The sequence below is a fragment of the Sitophilus oryzae genome, unplaced genomic scaffold, assembly GCF_002938485.1.
Source record: "Sitophilus oryzae breed Bouriz unplaced genomic scaffold, Soryzae_2.0 scaffold_578_pilon_pilon, whole genome shotgun sequence".
Classification (NCBI taxonomy): domain Eukaryota; kingdom Metazoa; phylum Arthropoda; class Insecta; order Coleoptera; family Curculionidae; genus Sitophilus; species Sitophilus oryzae.
Window position 1 is genome coordinate 1,066,691 of NW_022147171.1, and position 21,628 is coordinate 1,088,318.

Sequence of the window (21,628 nt, forward strand, 5' to 3'; positions counted from 1 at the left end):
GTTATACCATAAATTACAGAGCCGCTAAATATTTCATGTATAATCGCTTATAAATTGTAATAGGTCTGGATAACTTAAAACTGTAAATATTTATTTTATAATATACTTATTAATTGAATAAAGTGTAAGTCACAATAAAAAAAACTGTGCACAATAGTAAAAAACTAATGTAAAATATACCCATTAATAATATATTCATTCTTAGGTTTAAATAGGAGAGAATTAATATAGAACACTTACTATTACAATTACCAATAGGAGGCATCCTAAATCCAGACAATGGATCCGAGGTTGCAAACGGGAAGGGCCTCTGTCCGAAAGCAAAGTGAAATTGTTGCTGTTGCCCTAAAACAGAAAGCACTAAATTAGACTTAATTACTGCTCTGGGTCATCATTATTTAAAAAAAAACTATAAATATTCTACTGAAAAATATGCTATCTATATTGTGTGGCTGGGAAATGACGACCAATGACATTTCCCATAAAAAATTACATATAAAATGACAGCGATCTTCATTTCATAGCCATCGATGACGCCGTTTTTTTTTTTCGATCATACGGTACTTTACATTAAATAGGTGCCCATACACGGAAAGGCCTGGCCTTGAGATCCCTCCGTCGGATGAAATCTTTGTGAGCAAGACCAAGTCTTTGCCAGGCAAAGCCTTTGACTTACTAAACCTGTCAAAGGCCAAATCCAAAACAATATTCAATATTTGATTCTAATATCAGAATCATTGGGAAGAAGCAGTTCACAATAGAACTCAATGGAGAAGAATTGTAAATTCAGTTAACAGCGACAACCAAAAAGTAAAGAGGCAAGAAAGCAATGAGATTTTTGAATGTCCGGAGTGCGGTAGGCAAATAACATCACGTATCGGGCTTTTCAGTCACAGGAAAGCTCATGAAAGAAAACGTCTTGCGTAACCATCTTTTGATGCGTGTCGAAAACTCGTCGGCGAGTAATGGCAGTATGTATGTTGTATTCAATATTTGTAAGTAGATCAGAAGCACTATCAATAAAAAACCAATTACAGTTACTGGTTTGGTTTGGTTTCGTTATTTGAACCATTCATATAAAATTTAGTTTTAATAGCATATTTTCAGTTATTTCTTCTATAATTATTGATCAAGTAGTTTTTAATTTATAGTTCGAGGTTTTTATTTTATCGCAAAAATTCTTTTTTATATTCACCAGGAATTTTTTTTTCTCCTTGCACAGGTAACACAAAGTAACACATTCTAAAAAATGTTTATACCTCTGTGGCTGATTCGTCTCTTAAAAAAGTCCTATAGGTATTTCGCCACTTGCACTGTAAGAAGATCTACAAAATAAAATAGTTATTTTTATGTAAAGACTGACTGCTGCATTAATCGAACAGAGACCGATTTGTCCGCAGTGATTTACTAATAAACAAATTTGTCTAACGGACAAAAAAATGCTTAAAGTTTCGAGAAGGTAGATTGGTAGATTAAATTGGCTATTCCTCTAAGGTTACACAAGAATACTTAGTTAATTACAATATAGTAAAAAAATATATTTCCAAAGCTCAATTAACCAATTAAGGCCGTAAACAAACATAACATATACAATTTTATATACTAATGGGGGACATGGAAGGAGCCTCCACGTATGCAATAGTGTATCAAAATTAGTAAACAAAAAGTACTACTGTTGGCGTCCCCTGGAAACGTCTTGTTTTAGACGGCCAATCCTTCCACCACCGGACCGAAGTGTACGAACCAACTTGAGAAATAATCATCAAGGATTCTTCTCAGAACCGACCTTGACGATGGCGTCCATAAATATAGAGGGTATAATATGATAAATGCGATGTTCTGTGTATTCAGGAGACACACAGGGACCACACACAAAAACAACCTACTATCCCTGGCATGCGACTGGCCATTGAACTGCCTCATAACAAATATGGGAGTGCAATCTTTGTCAAACCTGACAAAGCAATTACATCAGTTACAAGCCGCCTGCAGAAACCTTTATCTTTACACCACCATTGAATTTCGATTCTCAGAAGGTTAAATTTGTCTTGGGTGACTTTAATAGCCATAGCCCAGCCTGGGGATATACATATTACGACACGAACGGAAGCCTGGTCGAAGAATGGGCAGAATCATGTGATCTTACCCTTATACACGGTACCAAACTCCCACATTCTTTCTACAGCAACATCTGGAAACGTGGATATAACCCCGATATATATTTCACTAGCCTCACATTGGAAGGGCAGTGTATTAAAAGAGTCTACCATCCCGTGCCTAAAACAAGCACAAACCAATTTTTTGTATACGCAGCCGTCAGATCACCAAATATTCCATTTAGGCGACGGTTTAATTTCAAAAAAGCCAACTGGCAGAATTTCTCTAGTGAATTGGATTCAGCTATTAGTGAACTGGAACCCATACCAAAGAACTACGAACGATTTATTGATCTAGTGAGGTTAGTCTCAAGACATACAATACCAAGGGGTTGCAGAGAACAATATATTCCAGGTCTTTCTATCGATTCTAGAGAACTGTTAACCAGGTACAAAAAACTCTTTAAAAAGGATCCTTTTAGTGAAGACACGCTAGAATGTGGCTCAATGTTAATGCAAGAACTGAGTAATTCCAGATAGCAAAGATAGATAGACAACAACGAGAAAATTGATATGACTCACAGTAGTAAGATCGTTGGAAATATACAGTAGTAAGATCGTTGCAAAAGATGGAATTTCCTAAAAAAAACTTGATGGCGACCCAATTTAAAGGAAACAAATCGGTAACATCAAACCTAACCAGATTGCCCACCGGCTGCTGAAGAATGGAAAGCCCGAAAAGAGAACTAGAATACCAAGATTAGAGAGAGATCGAGCAAACGAGATTAACATCCTGGATAATCCCTACAGTTTAAAAGAACTCAATTACGCTTTAAACAATATGAAAAACGGGAAGGCAGCAGGCGAAGACGATTTGTGTACCGAGCAGATTAAGAACTTCAGCAACATTTTAAATTATAATTGTACATTATGTACCTATATGGTCCGGATACGAAAAAGTAAAGTAAGTTACTAATTCATTATAATAAAATTAAATAATTATAATAAAATTAAATAATAAAAAATATTGTAATTATATTCTTGCAAATTAAGTAAAAACATTTGTTTTTAAATATCTTGTGGAATATATATCAACATAAAACGAGATGTCATTAACGAAATATCATCGTAACAACAGATATTTTAGAAACGTCTTGGTTTACTTATCAGCGGCGGCTCGTCAGGTGCAGTAGGTGAAGGGGCACTTCACCGAAAAAATACTCAAATTAAAGAAAAAACTTTACTGCTTAAAATATTAATTTAGTTTAATATATTTACATGCATATAAATAATAAAATGGTAATTTTTTATAAGTTATTTATTTTTTTCCGGGCGGACCTCTGCATAATAGGTCCACCGCATCGTTAATTCCGGCCCAAAAAGTAGCATTATAGGCCCACACGCGCCTACAGTCCAGAAGTGCAAGTGAAAATGTTTCTATTTTTGAGCCAAGCGGCTGCACGGTTTCCATGGTAACGTGATGTCAGCCTAGCGGCAGATGTAAATCCCCCCGCCCCGAAGTTTATTATCGGTGACCGATGTGAATAGCCCCCATACATTAACGTATAAGTTGGACCGATTTGATCCGTCCGAATTGTGTCGGCGAACTAGGCTCGGCACATACCAAAACTCTCGTCATTTTTGAGCTTGAATTTGGCTCCCCGACTTTATAGCCCGATTAGATTTGCCTGATTAAATTGTGTTGTTAATGGGACAAAATTCGACGTTTTATTACAGATTTGATCTGGCTCGCGATCTTTTGGAAGTCCTGAAAGATTTAACCAGCGGTCTTGGATTTACTCAGCATATTAGTACTGTGAGTTGTAAAAATGAACAACAATCGTAGAAGACACGCTATAGCTTGTGCCATGGCGTATGTATTTATCGCCAATAAACAAAAAGTAAAAAAACGAAGCAAGTGGGTAAAAAAATGGATTTCTCATAGAGATGAACTAGGTTATATGCTAAGTACTAAGTTGATACGCGTTGCAAAACAGAACCAAATATAATTTGACGGGTGTGATTTCATCTGTGGGCGATAGTGCACGGCTGGATTCGGCTCGGTTCGCCCATACACACGAAGTTTTATCCGCGTATTTGGCTCGTGCCATATCAAATTGGTTCAGTTATCCGCTGGTGTATGGGGGGCTAATGAGTTTTTGGTTTTGGGCAGTTCTCTTCGTCTTCCTTTTGTTCAGGAAATACGTGACGGCGCGGTGGCGCATAATTTATGCATTTATACTAATATTAGGCTACTTCGGCGAGTAATTAACCCTGTAAAGATGGTAAAGTGTTTTGTGTATGTGTATGTGTTAAAAAATGAACCCAATTAATGACTTGGTGTGCAATTTATTGGAAACTCCCTTAAGGCGGGGGACAGATGAAGATAAGAGGGATGTTTTATCTCAAGGGCGACCAACTGAAACTTTAACTATAAATTGCAAAAATGAAATAAGAAAAAGTGGTAAATCTTATAATATTAAATTTAAGACTTCCTGGTTTTCTGATTTTAATTGGCTATGTAGTGGTATTGTTTTACAAAAATTATTTTGTTGGTCGTGTTTACTATTTTCTAATAAACATGGCATTTGGAATAAAGAATAAGGGTTCACTGATTTAGTACAAGGGGATTCTGCAGAACATTTAAAATGTCAGTTAATGCTAAGAAATTACAAAAAATACAATAGCCGATGCTTTAGAAAAAAAAACGTTCGACTCTATAAGCATAATTTTAATGAAAATGTTCGTTTAAATAGGCTTTAAGGAATATAATTAATTAATTAAATGACGATATTACTGATAAGTTTGCATCAATAAAGAACAGAAAAATTGAGCTGATTTACAAAAATTAGTAAGGTTAGTAATATAAATAAGTCAAATTTATTTTGGTTAATAATGCTTAGTAAACATTAATATAATAATAATTAATGTAATAATTCAATAATAATTGAATGGCTCCTAGATTGTAACCAACAATTTTTTCAATATCGAAATTTCAATGAAAAAACCCAGGAAAAAACGCTATACTTATGAAAATTACAACCTTATTTCACTGAAATCCCTATTTTGAAAAAACTGTCGGTTACAACGTTTTTCGGGGAAGCCATTCAATAATTAGGTACAGTGTTCGCCATAAAGTTGGATCCATATGGACGGTTTTTTTTGGTATTAGAGTTTAAAAAAACTTTTTGTGGCTATCAATTCTTCTTTAAAAACAACTTAAAATGCACCAAGTCAAAGTTGAAACATAATTTTGTTAGTCACTTTTTTTTTAAATAATAATAATTTAACCAATTTTTAAAAATTTCTTTTAAATATTTTGTATTTGACAGCTCCCAGATGTTAGCTGTCAACTTTTCCTTGGTGCATTTTAAGTTGTTTTCAAAGCAGAAGTGATTGCCACAAAAAAAATTTTTAAAACTCTAATATAAAAAAAAGTCCATATGGATCCAACTTTATGGTGGATACTGTATATAATGTTTATTATATTTAATTTAAATTTAATTATATTTTCACTGGAATGCAAAATAATGTGTTTATCAAAAACTGGTTGTATCTCTTTTTACTTAATGCGTTTTAGCCCAAAATAGAACGAAAATATTATAGGTATTAGTGTATAAATAATAACAAAAAAAAATGTTGACAAAATGGTGAATGCAGCAAAAAAATTTCAAATAATATTTTAAAAAATGTTGGCAAAATGGTGAATGCGCCAAAAAAAATTTCGTCTTCACCTAATTTTTTACCCAGGAGCCGCCACTGTTACTTATTTCACTAAGATTTATAAAAAAAATAATGTCCGTTGTCACGGGTATAACAGACACGGCGCCGGCGGGCGCGGGCACTATAGAAGCGAAATGAGCGGGCGAAATGAGGCCAAGATAACCTGATATTATAAGCTTGAACGCGACAAAGTTAGGCAAAGATACGCCACCTTGACCTGCTTCGGACTATTCTCCGAATAATCTAGAGGGAGGTAAAATTTACTTTAGAAGTAGAGAGAGATAATCGTTTTCCATTTCTTGATGTTTTAGTGTCAAAGTTTCAAAATAAACTATTTTTTATATTATACGTACTTATATTTATATAAAACCAACAAATAAATAAATGCCTTTATTGTCAAAAATTTTTTCAATTTGTAGACAAAGGTAAACTAACAAACAAAGTAAAAAAAACAAGGTACACAAACAAACAAACAAAAGATAATACAAAACATTATACAAATAATATTGTCAGTCTTATTGTTAAAATTAACATTTATAAATGTTTATAATGTCAAAGAACAAAAAATAAAAAAAATATTCAAAAATATTTAGCTAGTTTATAGTAAAATATCAATGACCTCTAAATAAATTCATTTCGATGTCATTAGTAAATATAGCAGTAGCAAACATTAGACCAGTGTTTACAAGATCAAATTTGATTTTCAAAATATAATTCATTTACGGCGTAGAAAGCCTTGTCTAGTAAATAAGAGTTCAATGCTTTGTGAAATGAACAAAATGATGTTATGGATTAGATTTCAAATGGCAGGTGATTGTGCATTTTTTTCGAGTTGTATAATATTGAACTTTTAACTAACTCTGAGAGTGGGGTAGGTAGAAAAAGATCTTGCTCTGCGTTCCTGAGTGGATAAGTGTGAGATGGCCTTTCTTGAGAAGCTGATACATGTTTACGTATTAGGCAAACGGATTCAAATATAAATAAGGAAGGAAGAGTCAATATTTTTAATTTTTTAAAAAAGTCCCGGCAATGAGTTCTGCTGTTTAGTCCCAGTGAATATCGAACAACTCTCTTCTGAAGCCTGAAAATGCGGTCAATTTGAGTCGCACAACACCCCACCACACCCCAGAATGGAAGGGCATACCTGAGGTGCGACTCAAAAAGTGCATAATAAACAGTTCTAGCCACTGACAAGTTAAGCTCCTTAGAAACAGACCTTAATGCAAAATAGGCAGAGCTCAATTTTTTCGACAAAGCTTCGATATGTATGTCCCATTTCAGAGAATTGTCCACAACAAGCCCTAAGAATTTTACAGACTTGACGACGTCAATGGTGGTGTTGTTAAGTACAAAAGGCTGCAACAAGTTTTTATACGACAAAGCTTTAGTTTTAGAAATGTTGAGACTCAGGAAGTTCGAAGCGCACCAAGATTTAATGGTGATTAAGTCATTTGATATAATCCTATGAAGTGCCGTATGTCCTTGTTGCTACAAGTGAAGCTAGTGTCGTCCGCAAAAAGACATATTTTGCCACTGATGTTTATGTTAGCAATGTCGTTAATAAAAAGAAGAAACAAAATAGGGCCTAGTACTGAGCCTTGTGGTACTCCACATTCTATTGGCTTGCTAGAAGACAACGTGGTATCCACCCTCACAAGTTGACTTCTGTTACTCAGATATGACTTAAACCATTCGAGAGATGATCCCCTGAACCCATAGTGCTGCAGTTTACTAATTAAGATCTTATCATTTACACAATCGAACGCCTTAGAAAAATCACAGAAAATTGTTGCTGTAGAGTGATGGTTGTTTAGGCTGGAGTAAACTTTATTAAGGAGAGAAAACATAGCGTCATTTGTGGACTTGTTGCTTAGAAATCCAAATTGATATTCAGTAAGTATTTTGTACTTAAACAGAAAAGATACCAGCCTTCTTTTAACCAACCTTTCTATGACCTTAGATAGCGTTGGAAGGAGTGCAATTGGGCGATAGTTAGAAACTTCATCTTTGTCTCCTCCTTTATGCAAAGGAATGATTATTGCCGTCTTAAGACATTTTGGAAAAATACCATTTTGGAACGACATGTTTATTAAAATTGTTAGGTGATTCAGAGTGCTTTCTGGCAGATTCGAAAACATTTTGAAAGTTAGCCCGTCGGTCCCAGAAGAGGATTTATTTTTGATGGTATTAATTGTACTGCGAAGCTCTTCTAAAACTACGGGCGAAAAAAAGAAACTGTGTAAGTTTACAATATCATTAGAGAGATAAGAAAGTGGATCATGAGGAGGACATATGGTATTAGTTAAGTTTTTCGCTACATTTACAAAGTAATCGTTAAGGTTCTCAGGTGAGGTACAGATATTGCTAGACGAAGAAAAGCTTTGTTTCTCAACTCATTCACAATAGACCATGTTTCTTTAGCAACATTACCAGAATTGGCGATTCTCCTATTATAATAAAGGTCCTTAGCGGCTCTTATAGTCTTATGATAAATTTTTCTGTATAGTTTTACGTAATTGTGGAAGAAGAGACTGTCTGAGAATTTTTTTAAGTGAGATAATGAACGCATGTTTTTAGAAGATATGCGTAGACCTTTAGTGGTCCAAGGTTTATTATGCTTATTTTTTATAGGCCTAAGAGGAAAGGATTTGAACGCTAGACTGGTTAATGTATTTACGAAAATAGAAAATTCGATGTCGACATCATAAGAGCTAGTATCCCAGTTGGTTGTTTTACATAAGTGGCTGAACTTTTGAGCATTCTTTTCTGAAAAAATACGGCATAATTTACGAGTGGCATTTTTGATTTTGGACTTCATCGAAAATTAAAACTGCTTCATGATCAGAGAGACCCGAGCTAAAGACGTTGCAGGCGATGGAGTTAGGATCAAAAGATGACACAACATAGTCTATAGTACTAGAACTGGTATTGGATATTCTGGTAGGTGAGCCTACATGCATGGCTATTCCAAAAGAATCAAAAATGGACTGAAGAAACTCCTGAGCAGCACATACACTAAGAAAGTCAATATTAAGATCACCACACAAAATTAATTTGCTTTTTAAGGGCAGGGACTCAAGCAAGTTTAGTAGATTATGACAGAATAATTGTACGTCAGAGTCAGGTGTTATATAAATACAAATAATGTAAAGGTCATAAGCATTATGGTGGACAATGGAAAATTCGAATACTTTTTCCGATAACAAATCAATGTACCTAGTTACCTCGGAAAAGTCGTTGTTTAAAGACATTATCATAGTACCTCCATGAGAAAAATGTGTTCTAGTAAATCTGGCTACTGTGGTATAATTTTTAACAAACACAGGCTCATCAAAATTTAAGCAGTGCTCAGTTATGGCAATGATATCTGGAAATTCAAGTTCTTCTAGTAAAAGATATAATTCATATGTTTTATGTCTTAAGGACTGAATATTAATAAGGAATAGACCAAGCTTGCTATCGCTTAATTTTTCAGAGGGTGCTTGATCCTCTGTTCGCGTCAATTCAACTAAAAATTTTTACTCTTATTTGGGGAGCCACTGGAATAATATTTGCCATGACTTTCCTTAATCTTTTGAAGTCGTAGAAGGTTCTCCGCAGAAAAGAATGACTTAAAAGCTGAAAGATCTGCATCAACTTCAGTTTAACCAATACCATAGGCGTTATGGAAGCGGTAGTACAACTTACGCAAGGAGTCCATGTCACTAGGTAGCCCTTCTGATGCAAGCATCAATTTGATGCTGGTACTAGTGTGTCCTTCAAAACACACACTGGATGGTTGGTCGTGAAGATAGGCAAGGAATAGCCTAAGAGATTTCAAAATGGAGGTATCCCTCAACCTGGCCAACACATAAATACACACGTGGCCAAATACAGATATTTAAATTTTACATCAAACAACAGTATAAGTGTAAAAACATATATGTACGTTTAATATACACGGTGAGTCTTAAATAAGGGCAAATATTTTCAGATCTGGCAGATCTCGATAAAAAAATATATTTAATAATGGAAAAATTCTTTGTCATTTTTAAAATAAAACCAAAATAACCGAGGTATTCTACTTTGAAAATTAAAAAAATTATTTCTTCCTTAAATTTTGAGAACCAGTGTATATTTACTGGGTTTTCTTTCTTTTAAATTTAATCTACTACATATGTTGCCATATTATCAGGATATTATGTTTTTTAATTAAAATCTAAAAAAAATATCCAAATAATTCCAAATTTTCAAAAAAACCTCATAGTCCTCAGAAACAGGACTATGAGGGTTGAAATATACTACCCATAAAAATATTTGCACTTACTTAAGACTCATACTGTATAATAAAAAGTTTACGTGATGAACGGACAAAAACAATATATTCACAAGATATTAACAACATTAAAATTACATTAATAAAAAACGACTATCCGCCATTTTTTATTGATACAATATTAAACAAAATACAAACTATAAACCATAGCCATAATACACACAACGATAAAGTACTAAATATAAATATATAGTAAAACTAAAGTACTAATATAAAGTACGTATAACTGAATATTTTTGACAACTCAAACCGAAAGAAATACCCCCTATTCAACATAATTATTTTGAAACCCAATAAATATTATTACATTTTCTTTCAGCTTATGTTTAATTTAATATAAATACATTATTCATCAAATACTTAAATTTGTATCATGGTTACACTGAACTTTATCAAAAACAAATGCAGAAAAATAGCTTACACATAACCCATAAATAAAAACCATTTTTCAAATGATTTCTCTCTGTAAAGTCCATTGTTCAATACTGCAGTTTCAAATAAAACGTCAAATGCAGACCCAGTCGAAGTAAACAAATTTAAAATTACAATTCCTGCAATAATGAAGCATGTAAAATAATTACTACATGGGGGGTAGCAGAATGAAACCGTTTAACAGGAAATTTAATTGTTTCCTGTGAGTGTATATTAATTAACGTCTGTAGCAGTTGCTTTTAGCCGGAATTGACACGGAAAGCTCCCGCTACATTGAAACGGTTTCTTCGACAGCTGGACAGTTTCCTGATGACACGTATTAAGAGGGGTGTAAAAGTTTTCACTTACGCAAAATAACTATCCGAACATAGACGTATCAGAAATTCGAACGACATTCAAGGGATATTTCAGGTTTCTCATATACGAGTATATCCTATACTGTATATCAATACTGCAAAAAAAAATAGGTTTGTTTTTAGGTTGAGTATTTTAATTTATATTGTGGGACAGGGAGCTTTACCGTGGGATAGAAAAATTAATTAAATAATTGGGTAATTGTTTAACGTTACGTTAGTTTATGTAGCTATTACGTATTATTCTTATTAATGATATTAATACCTAAATCATATTAAATGAAAATATACAAGTTAAACGAAAAAAAGTATAACCATTATTAAATAATGATGATTGTACATAAATAACTGTTAAAAATCAAATTATTAAATTTTAAGAAACAAACCAAAATCAACTAATCAAACGAAATGAAAATATACATCGAGGAAAACTCACAAAAAGTAAATCTACAACTAAAATATTGTGGTACATAAATATCTGTTAAATCAAAATTAAATAATGGTAACCCTAAAAACGAAAAGATATTGCAGTATTTCATACACGCTATTATCAGTAGTTAAAGTAGAAATCAAATTATTAAATCTTAAGAAACAAACCAAAATCAACCATTAATACCTAAATCAAATGAAATGAAAATATAAGTCAAGAGAAACCTGCAAAAAGTAAATCTACAATCTACAACTAAAATATGATGGTCCATAAATATCTGTTAAAAAATAAAAATCAAAATTAAAAAATGGTTCCCTAAAAAACGACAAGATATTACAGTACTTCATACCATTAGCGTAACTAGCAATTCATTCTGGGGGCGTGGGTTGGGGTCAGGGGGCCCAGGGCTTTTGTTTTTAAAAAATGAAGAATAATATTAAAAAACACATTTTTGGAATAAAACGTTTACATGAATTTCTCTATTAATAAATTTCATAGACTTGGTTATCTTAAACAAAACTAGAAAACATCATTTTTACTACATCACAAGCAAATAAAAATTAATATGTAGCCATGAATCATAATTCAATATGAATGAATCATAATTAATATTAAATCTGGGGGTGCCCAGCAGTACTAGGGGGGGAGCATCCCCGGTCACCCCTGTAATAATAATAATAATGCCAATGCTTCATATACGCTATTATCAGAAGTTAAAATAGAAATCAAATTATTAAATCTTAAGAAACAAACCAAAATCAACCAATACCTAAAACAAATGAAATAAAAATATACGTCGAGGGAAACCCACAAAAAGTAAATCTACAACTAAAATATCAGATCAGCAGATGATCAAGGCTAGATCATCTTCTGTGGCTTGATCATCTGCTGATGATGCTAACATGGTTAGCGAAACGAGCAGTGTAAAAGTAAAAGTGTTTTAGTGTATTGTGGTGATTTAAAGTTTTGTTTTGCTGCATGGGCGCCGGAAGAATGAAATTTAGGGGGGGGGGGGCAAGGTAAAAATGAATAAAAAATTGACACTTTTGGTAATTATTGGGAAAACTGGAAATCGTCCGATTTTCACCAAAATTGGTATACATCCTATTTTGAAGTCGTAGATTACGAATCTGAATCTTTTTTCTTGACGGTCTCTTACCGTTTTTCAGAAAAACGGAAAATAATTTCAATATCGATTTTTTCTTAATTTCTCATATTTTTAAGGTTTTCTAGCACATATTTTGTTAGGTATTCAATAATCAATAATGTTTTTGCTATTTTCTGTTACTTTTTTAACCAATTCTATGCAAACTAGAGGAAAATTTGCTAAAATAAATTTGTAAAGAATCTGAAAATGTTAGATTATAGCTTTGTTTGGGTTCTTGTTATTACCGATTCTGAACCGTCCAAGAACTCTGCAGCGCATGCGCAAATGAAATGTCTTCATATTTCCTTCTGCGCATACGCATCACAGTTCTAGGACTGTTCAGAATCGGTAATAAGAGAAACCCGAAGTAAGTTTATGTGTTTCTGGCATTTAAAGCAACGTTGCCAATGCTAAACCTAAATTTAGCGTGTTTTTTTCGCTCATTCTGGAATTACGAAAGGCGGTCGCCAGAAGAACGGCTCCTTCCCATAACTGCTATTTTACCAACGAGATCTGACTATTTATACCCACGAAGTTGCACGAAAGAGTTTTGATTGCATTGGTTACAACTTCCATGCAGAGGGTGTTAATCTTTTGTTGTTATATTATTAGATTAACTAAAAAAAGATTAACCCCTCCGCAAAGAAGTTAAAACCAATGCAATCAAAACTCTTCCGCGTAATTTTGTGGATATAGGTGTATATTTAATTATTGTCGATCTCATAATAGGTAATTTATTTAAAATCCGTAATCACCCGAAAAAATAGAAGATATGGCAACGTTGTAAATTTTCAAATTTCTAGATTAGGTCTAGAATATATTTGTCTCTCTTATTACATAGGAGAGAGAAAGAAGGATATATCAAATGTCAAACTTCCATCTGGTCTCAATTTTCTTTGCTATTTTGTTAAAGTGTTTTTCAGTAAAATGTTGGACACTTTCCTATCCCCAATCAAGTGTGGCTTTTAGATAAACTGTAATATAATGAAAATATAGTGAAATTATTACTTTAAAGGGCCGAAATAAAGAAAAATTCAATGTTGAAATAATTTTCCGTTTTTCTGAAAAACGGTAAGAGACCGCCAAGAAAAAAATAGATTCCTAATCTACGACCTCAAAATAGTGTGTATACCATTTTTGGTAAAAATCGGACGATTTCCAGTTTTCCCAATAATTACCACATTTTTTATTATTTTACAGGTAACACCTAACAATTTCATAATAATGATTATTTTTTTTTACAGATGGATGTAAGAAGATAGCTTTTATTTTTATTGTTTCAGTGATCCAGGGGGGGGCAAATGCCCCCTCTTGCCCCCCCTGTCCGGCGCCCATGTTTTGCTGTGTAACACCAAAGGTTCCAACCCCCAACTGTAATAAAATATGATTGTACATAAATATCTGTTAAAAAATCAAAATCAAAATTACATAAATAATTATTACCTAAAAACGACAAGATATTGCGGTATTTCATACACGCTATTATCAGTAATGAAGAAATCGAATTATTAAATCTTAAGAAACAAACCAAAATCAACCATTAATACATACCTAAATCAAATGAAATGAAAATACACGTCGAGGGAAACCCACAAAAAGTAAATCTAGAACTAAAATATGATGGTACATAAACATCTGTTAAAAAAATCAAAATTAAATAATGGTTCATTAAAAAACTACAAGATATTGCAGTATTTGATACAATCAATTGAAGCGTGATATTCTCCTTTGAGAATGCCACGCTTCACTTGAGTGTATGCGACTCTTTGGTCCAAGTGCCAACATTTTACTTGCGAGTAAATAAAGAAGAACGAATATATTTAATCTTGGCTATGTCAAATAAAGCAAAAAATTGTGCAAATTTATTTATTAAAGCAACATTACAACAGTTTTATAAAGTAAAAATTTTACAAAAGAGAAATTAATTCTATTTTAAAACACAATGGAAAAAAAATAGAATGTGTGAAAATGCTGAGCTTCAGTGTAAAAGGGTCTCTATGTGCAACCATCAATCCAGTTTAAAAAGTTTAGTCTGCATCTTCTTGATTTACCTTTTTATTTGATGTCTGCATAAAATGAAATAAAAACAAGTGGCATATAGTAAAATGAAATAAAAACATGTCTTGCAATTTTTGTGCCTTTTCTTTTAGTATACGACTTTTGCATTTAGGTGTGGCAAAAAGGTGTTATTTTAAGTTCAGTTAAGGATCTTCCTCGTTTTAAAACGTTAAAAGAGATCAAGTCTCTTTTTTTTTGTTCTAACCATTACCATTCATGGATTGTTTTTAGATACTTATATTGGGGAACAAGCTTGCGATATGTTAAATTTTGTTGTATTTAAAAAGTAATCAGAAATTTCTTGAAAATTTATAAAATCTTGTTTATTCATAAATAAGATTGTATAATGTCATATAACGTTAACGTTATATAGCGTTGTATAACGTTAAACGTATTTTTGTACTGTGCATTCCTAATTATTTTTTCAAGATAGTCCGGAACGTATAGTTTATTGTGACTAATTTTCGGCGTTCAATTTGTGCAAAATCTCTGTCACAGACCAAGTATGAGGGTGCATCCACACTATCCTAAAAACGGCGTATTGGCGTAACGGCGTAACGACCTTGAATAGATTTCCAGTAATTCTATTGGCGGAAAAATTCATCTGTTAGAAATTTTATCTGTCAAATTCATCTGTCAAAAATTTCAGCCAATAAAATTACTGGAAATCAATTCAAGGTCGTTACGCCGTTACGCCGATACGCCGATACGCCGTTTTTAAGATAATGTGGATACACCCTGAATGACCACTAACGAGAAATTTTTGCTCAATCTTATCAAACATGCCCGTAGCAACTAGATATACGAACAAAAATAGCATCATTTTAATCATGTTCTCCCCGGCCATTTCCTTTAGGACTGTCATTCACCTTCGAAAGAATAGCGATTCAGCAGTTTTGTGCTATTAACGTTATTATTTACGTAGGTAATAGTTTTGTATAAATAACTGTAAATATGTTCAATAAAATTAGTATGAAATAAATAATTGTTGTACTCATTACTACCTCTACAACTATCATCAATTATATATTCATATTTGACAAGATCCACAGGCGCTCGCCCGACATATTTCTATTCAATATTTGAAAGTCAATAGCAATAAAATATTTTCAAAATTCCTAAAAATATATACCTATTTTTAGGTGAGGGGTGGAAAATTTTTTTTTTCAAACGTCACAAAAGTAATAATTTTTGTGACGTGATTGACAATATAAAAAAGTAATTTTAACGCCTAGCCATAAAAATACGAAATAGCTATTTATGTAACAAGTTGCGAAATTAATTTGTTTTAAGCACGGGACGCAAAAATGCGTCGAGTCCTTAAAACACTCTTTTCGCAACGAATTTCATACAAGATTTTTTGTGAAAGCGGATAATTAGAGATTTTCATGCTGTTATTATTATTTACTTTTAAACCTTTTTTAAAATGTTGGTAATCGATTTCTAAGGCACTGTTTATGCATTGTTTAATGACAAAGTTCTGTCGAGTTCAAATGTCGCCGTATTTCGTACAAAGTTTTGTGAAAAAATGAGTGATAATGATGAGTCTTTGGATATTCAACAAGCTTCTGAGACTGCGCTATCCATGTTAGAGCCCGAGAAGTCGAAAAACTTATACGAGACCACCTACAACAACTTTGAAACCTGGGTCAAAGAAAAACATGTTGAGAATTTCCCAGAAAAGGTATTGCTAGGCTATTTCCTGAAGTTATCCACTACCTTAAAGCCGTCAACTCTGTGGAGTAAATATTCGATGCTCCGCACCATGATTTACCTGAACAGAAACGTAGATATTAGCAAATTCACAAACCTTATTGCATTTTTAAAAAGAAAAGCTTCCGGATATCAGACAAAGAAATCAAAAGTATTTACAAAACTGGAAATAGAACGCTTTATGAAAGAAATCGATGACAAAGAATTCCTGTTAGCTAAAGTTGTCTTAATTCGAGTATTTGGAGCATGTAGGAGCATTTTGCATTTTTGTGATTTATGTGAATAAATTTCTTGTCTGCTATTAAAGGATTAAAAGGTTAGAATAATATGGAACCGTCTGAAATACCGGCTTTTGTCAAAGCTCTGAGACTGTATATGAGCAAGAAAATGGGTTGGTTTGACTCTTTTGTTTCTTCGTATTTATCTGTTTGATTGATACTTTAGTTTAACAAACTGGCTATCAAAATACCATAAGCAGCAAAACAAAAAGGGAAACCACAGCAATCAAAACACGCTATAAGCGTAAATGAAAAAGCGCAAGAATATTTTTGAGATTATTTTTTTCTCTTATTTTACAAAGAATTGCCTCAACTTAGGCTCTTTATTTTTGTCTTTTTTTATAGATGGGAAACGCCGTTAGGGCCAGAGTGTGGGGATCTCCCTCACGCAAGGGGGCCTACCCACTATAAACCCATCTGTGTTCTAAGCTCTTCATCAAGAAGGCATTTCATCAAGATTAGAGACTTATCATTCTTCTATGTTGGTCTTGTCTGTACCCAGATCTTGTCTTTTTCGTCCTTCGCCTTTTTCTTCATAATGTTCCTTAACATGCCGCAAATCGCTTCGATATTTTCATTGGATGATGTTAGAAGGTTTCCGAGGTTTACTCTAGTGATCTTCGTACCACATACTGTTTCAGCATTTTCCCGTATATCTTCGTGCGCGTGACACTGAAATAGTGTATGGTTAGCCGAGTCTGACGTCTCGCAATACTAGCACGTAGGAGAATCAGCCTTGTGGATCCTGTGCAGATACTCGTCAAATACTCCATGGCCAGTCATGGCTTGCGTGATGTAGTAGTCCGTGTTTACTTGCATTTTATCCGATCTTTAATATTGGGTAGGAAAGTCTTTGTCCATCCGCTATATGCCTCCCATCGTGTCTGCCATTGCTCTAGAATGTTCCTGGCGTCTTTCCGGAAAGAAGTTCCATTTTTATATATTTGGTTTCTTTCCTGGATCAGTAGACTGATCGGAGGTATCTTAACAAGACACATTACCGCTACTGTTGGACATGTGCAGTATGCCGATGCAACCCTTAGTGCTAACTTCCTATTTATCCTTGCATGGATCTGTCCTAGATCGGCGATGCTTAGAGCAAGGTCGAATGAACTACCGAAGCGAGAAATCTTCTTTTTTCCGCGCGAGTTCCTCCGATATTGGCAGTTATTATCGTCAGATGTTGGATGATGCATGGAAGTTATTTTTGTCTAAACAGCATTAGAATATACTTACACTTCAATTTAAAGTAAATTTGTTGGTTTTGAGGTTTATAAAGAGAAACGGATAGCACCAAAAATATAATAAAATAATTTGGGATCTAGTCCATTTTTTTATTTAAAATTATTAATACAAATGGTTATTTTTTCAAAATAACAATACAAATACAAAAATTAAAAAAAAGCAGTGGGACTGGCAACATTGCTTTTCTTTGTGTCACTGTCATGTTATATAAATCAAGTGTTAATTACCACTAGTACACCAAACCAAACCAAACCTCAACTGTAATTTCCATACCCATGTTTATAGGAACTTTTTTTCATATTTTTTGATGAGGAATCAATTAGTATTTATTTAAAACTTTCGCAAATTAATAATATTATTTTTTTAAAGGTTTGTAACGTTTTTAGTTCGTTACATGTGTTTCATATATAATATATGATGTCTGGCGTATCATCACCGGAGTCCGTATCGCTCAAGCCTGATAATTTACTTGACGCGCCTGGCGTAATTTTTACGTTCTCTAGTCAGCAACCCTGTTATCGTTTCAGTGCTTCTATAGAGGCGCTATCAACATCGCTTCAATTTTTCGCTCTCTGCGCTGTGGACTCACTTTTGCTTTTGCCACTCTGCGGTTACCTTCAGAGCCCTGCTTAGAGAAATTGCAATTATTTAAATCTTGCTGTATAATTTGAATCAGCTGCTATTTCGAAGCTACAGGTAAAGATGAGATCTTATCTTTATTAGATTCGTTATTATTATTGAATATTTTTAGGGTAGAGTTTCGGATGTCCCAACTTAACTTGTATTTGTATTTTGCTGGCACGTTGGCGTTCCTTTTCTTTTGTCCTCCAGAATGTTACATGGAAGAAAGGACAGTTTCTTTGTTTACTATTGAGCCCTTGGAAGTAATTCGAGGTAGGTTTATTTTGTTTATTAGACCTTGTTTGGTTTTAAACAAGAGTTTCGATTTTTAGGGTCCAAGTATGGGCAGGTGTCCCATATATATGTATTGATTCCAAGTTACGGACTATTTCCAAGTTACAGACATTATCCTATGGTTGGATGTCCAAGTTACGGACTGTGTCCAAGGTACGAGCATTATCCAAGGTCCTAGTAGTGTTCCAAGGTACGGGTAGTGTTCCTATGTACAGATGTCCTGTGGACGAGTGTCCCATGTAGGGATGGTTTATCTTATGTATAGAGGGCCTAGCGTGGATGTGGCGTAGGCCCCATGCTGCTTTGTTCCTGTTTTTAAGCTTAATCGTTAGTTACGGCTGTATTGGTTCATGGTGTCCTCATCCTGGCCCCTTTTGTTGCATTGGCCGAGAGAGAGTACAGATATACAAGTCCCACCTCACGCTGCTACTCTTTGAAACAGGATTGTCTGAAGAACAATCAGCTAAGTTTAGATTTAAGTGCGGTTTTATGTTTTACATTTATATTTTCAGTCTTAAGACAATAATATATATCTTGAGTAATATCGTACAGACTTTACGTTTAGTTGTTAACCTTTTTATGTCAGTTTAGTATTCAAAATACGATTTAGACGAACATATCTTGTAATAGTATTACATTCTGTATATATCTATTGTGTGATTTTAAAAATGAATAACCGAACAGATCTTAGAATCTCCGCTTGCAACATCTTAGATTTAATATCGTATAAAATTTAACAAATTAATTAAAGTAAAGCTACTTTTTAATATTTTCTATAGCTCTATCTATATTGTATTTTGCAAGGTCTTTCATTGAACATATTTAATATTATTTTTAACATAACTTTCTTCGACATAACCCCCATAACCACTATAATGATTAGAATTTTACAATGTTATTTACCATCAGAGTCCATGAATACATATAGTCATTAGTTTTAAGTATTATACAACTGTGTTTTCTTTCTTTGTACATGCCTGGTGCCCAATATCTATATTTTTTTTTGTTTATTGTTATTGATTAGTTTTCTTTCCAGTGAAATACCTTATCCACGACTGCTCACCGATGAAAAGCTGCCGTTCGCAGTGGTAGTGGTTTAAAAACGCTATAGGTTAAAATTAGATTGGATTTGGATCAAGACAAATTAATGAAATTGCGTTTATCTCACCAAGGAGGCGGAAATCGATAAAATATCAAGAGACAACTTATAATCGGTATTAAACTGCTTACACTATTTCGCAAACAAAAGAAAAAAAGTGAGCGGCGTACATGCTTTTTTCGAAAAATATTCCAGTGATAACCCATATGCAGGTCCCTGGTGAATATAAGGACACTTTTTTAGCCTTAAAATACATATGTCGCATTTATAGTAACTTTTGCCCTCAAATTTCATTCGAAACGCTAAAAGTACTTGGAATAAAAGTTAAATAAATCGAAAAATATTACAAATTTAACACCCTGTAGCTAGGAAACAAAGACTAGAATCGGACCTATGTTGATATGAAAAATAAATCTTAATTTTACGTAAGGAATCTCCCCACGTGAGATGGCACATGTTTTTTGAAACACCCATATAAGCAACCCTAAAAAACCTAAACCCCCAAATTTGGGCCCAAATAATATGATAAATATTGAATATTAATTTAATCTTGTAGGGCTTGCTATACAGATTATATTATAGAAGAAAATAGTTTCATTTTTTGAAAATGCTAAAAACTTTATATTTTTGATATAAGATCCTTTAATAACACCGACTTAATCTTCTTCCTAGATTATAGAGCTTGAAAAAAGCTAAAGTTAAAGTTTAATAAGTCTTGATACTACAAATACTAGTACAAATTAAATGTTATAATACATTCTAATTTAACAATCAAGTGAAAGCAAAGTAAAAGGAAATTTGTCAACATCACGCTGACACACGTCAGTCGTAATAATTGCCAATTGATGTAAATTGAGAATCCTCGACTGAATAGTTGGAAAGGACGGTGAAGCAGAGCCAGATGAACAAGTTCTAATTAATTAATCAACTAATTCGATTCATTAATTCGCTTCTAGGAGGACCTTCTTGCAAATTTAGGGAAATTCTTGCTGATGAATATTCACTTTGCCTGATGGACTGAAAGTTGTATTCTTTTGCTGTGGTTAATCCTTTATATATATGAAGGCGAGCTATTCTTCGTTTTATATTAAAAAATAGCAAGTAGTATATAGAGTATTTAAACTATTTAAGTATAAAAATTACTGAATGGTTGCAATTATAATTCTATAATATGAAAGAAAATATACTGGGTGGTGATAACGCAGATGATAATTTCGATATTTACCATTGGTACTTAAACAGCCGCAGATTTTCAATTTTTTTGTAAATACTTGATAATAGCGTCTCCTCTCTCCAACGTTTGATACATGTTACTTAAAAAAACTTAAAAATATATAATAATTGGCAACTGATACGTTTTAAAATGTAGTACATACTTGATAGAAGTTGCATGATAGGCATTTTGTGAAGTAAGTTTTTTATTTTCAACCATATTATATTATGATTTTGGTGCTCGCGCCCCTTGAAACTGACGCCCGCGCGCCCGGGGCGAGAGATGAACATAAAAAACATTCGCAAAGAGGTGAAACAATGAAGTCGGGACCTTATTTGGAGGAGTTCAAATTAGGTTGAAAATTTAATTTATCTCGACCTCATAAGTCGCTATTATGCTTCAAAGGTAAAAGTAACTTAGTTTTTTGACTTGGAAGAAAGTCAGACATACGGCAGGTTAAAAATTACCTTTTTTAATTTCCTCCGGCTGATTTCCGTTTAAAATAGTTTTCGAAGGATTATTAAGTTATAGGTCATAGCACATTACCTTGTTCCCACTGGTGGGAAACGAAAGAATATTCAATGCGTTTCTTTTTTATTACCGACACAATC

General features: G+C 33.3%; 1 protein-coding gene across 3 annotated transcripts in view; it reads right to left on the reverse strand.

Annotated features, from left to right (window-relative positions):
* The window catches only part of LOC115887589 (runt-related transcription factor 2), a 115,479-nt gene that overhangs the window by 13,918 nt on the left and 79,933 nt on the right, over positions 1–21,628 (reverse strand). The window contains exon 3 of one of the 3 annotated variants that reach the window (XM_030907057.1): positions 241–345. The exons of 1 other annotated variant lie outside the window; for it this stretch is intronic. In XM_030907057.1, the coding sequence (XP_030762917.1) occupies positions 241–345 (105 nt within the window). Of the gene's footprint in view, positions 1–240; positions 361–21,628 lie in introns of all 3 variants that reach the window. One more of the 3 variants, XM_030907056.1, reaches the window with a different exon arrangement.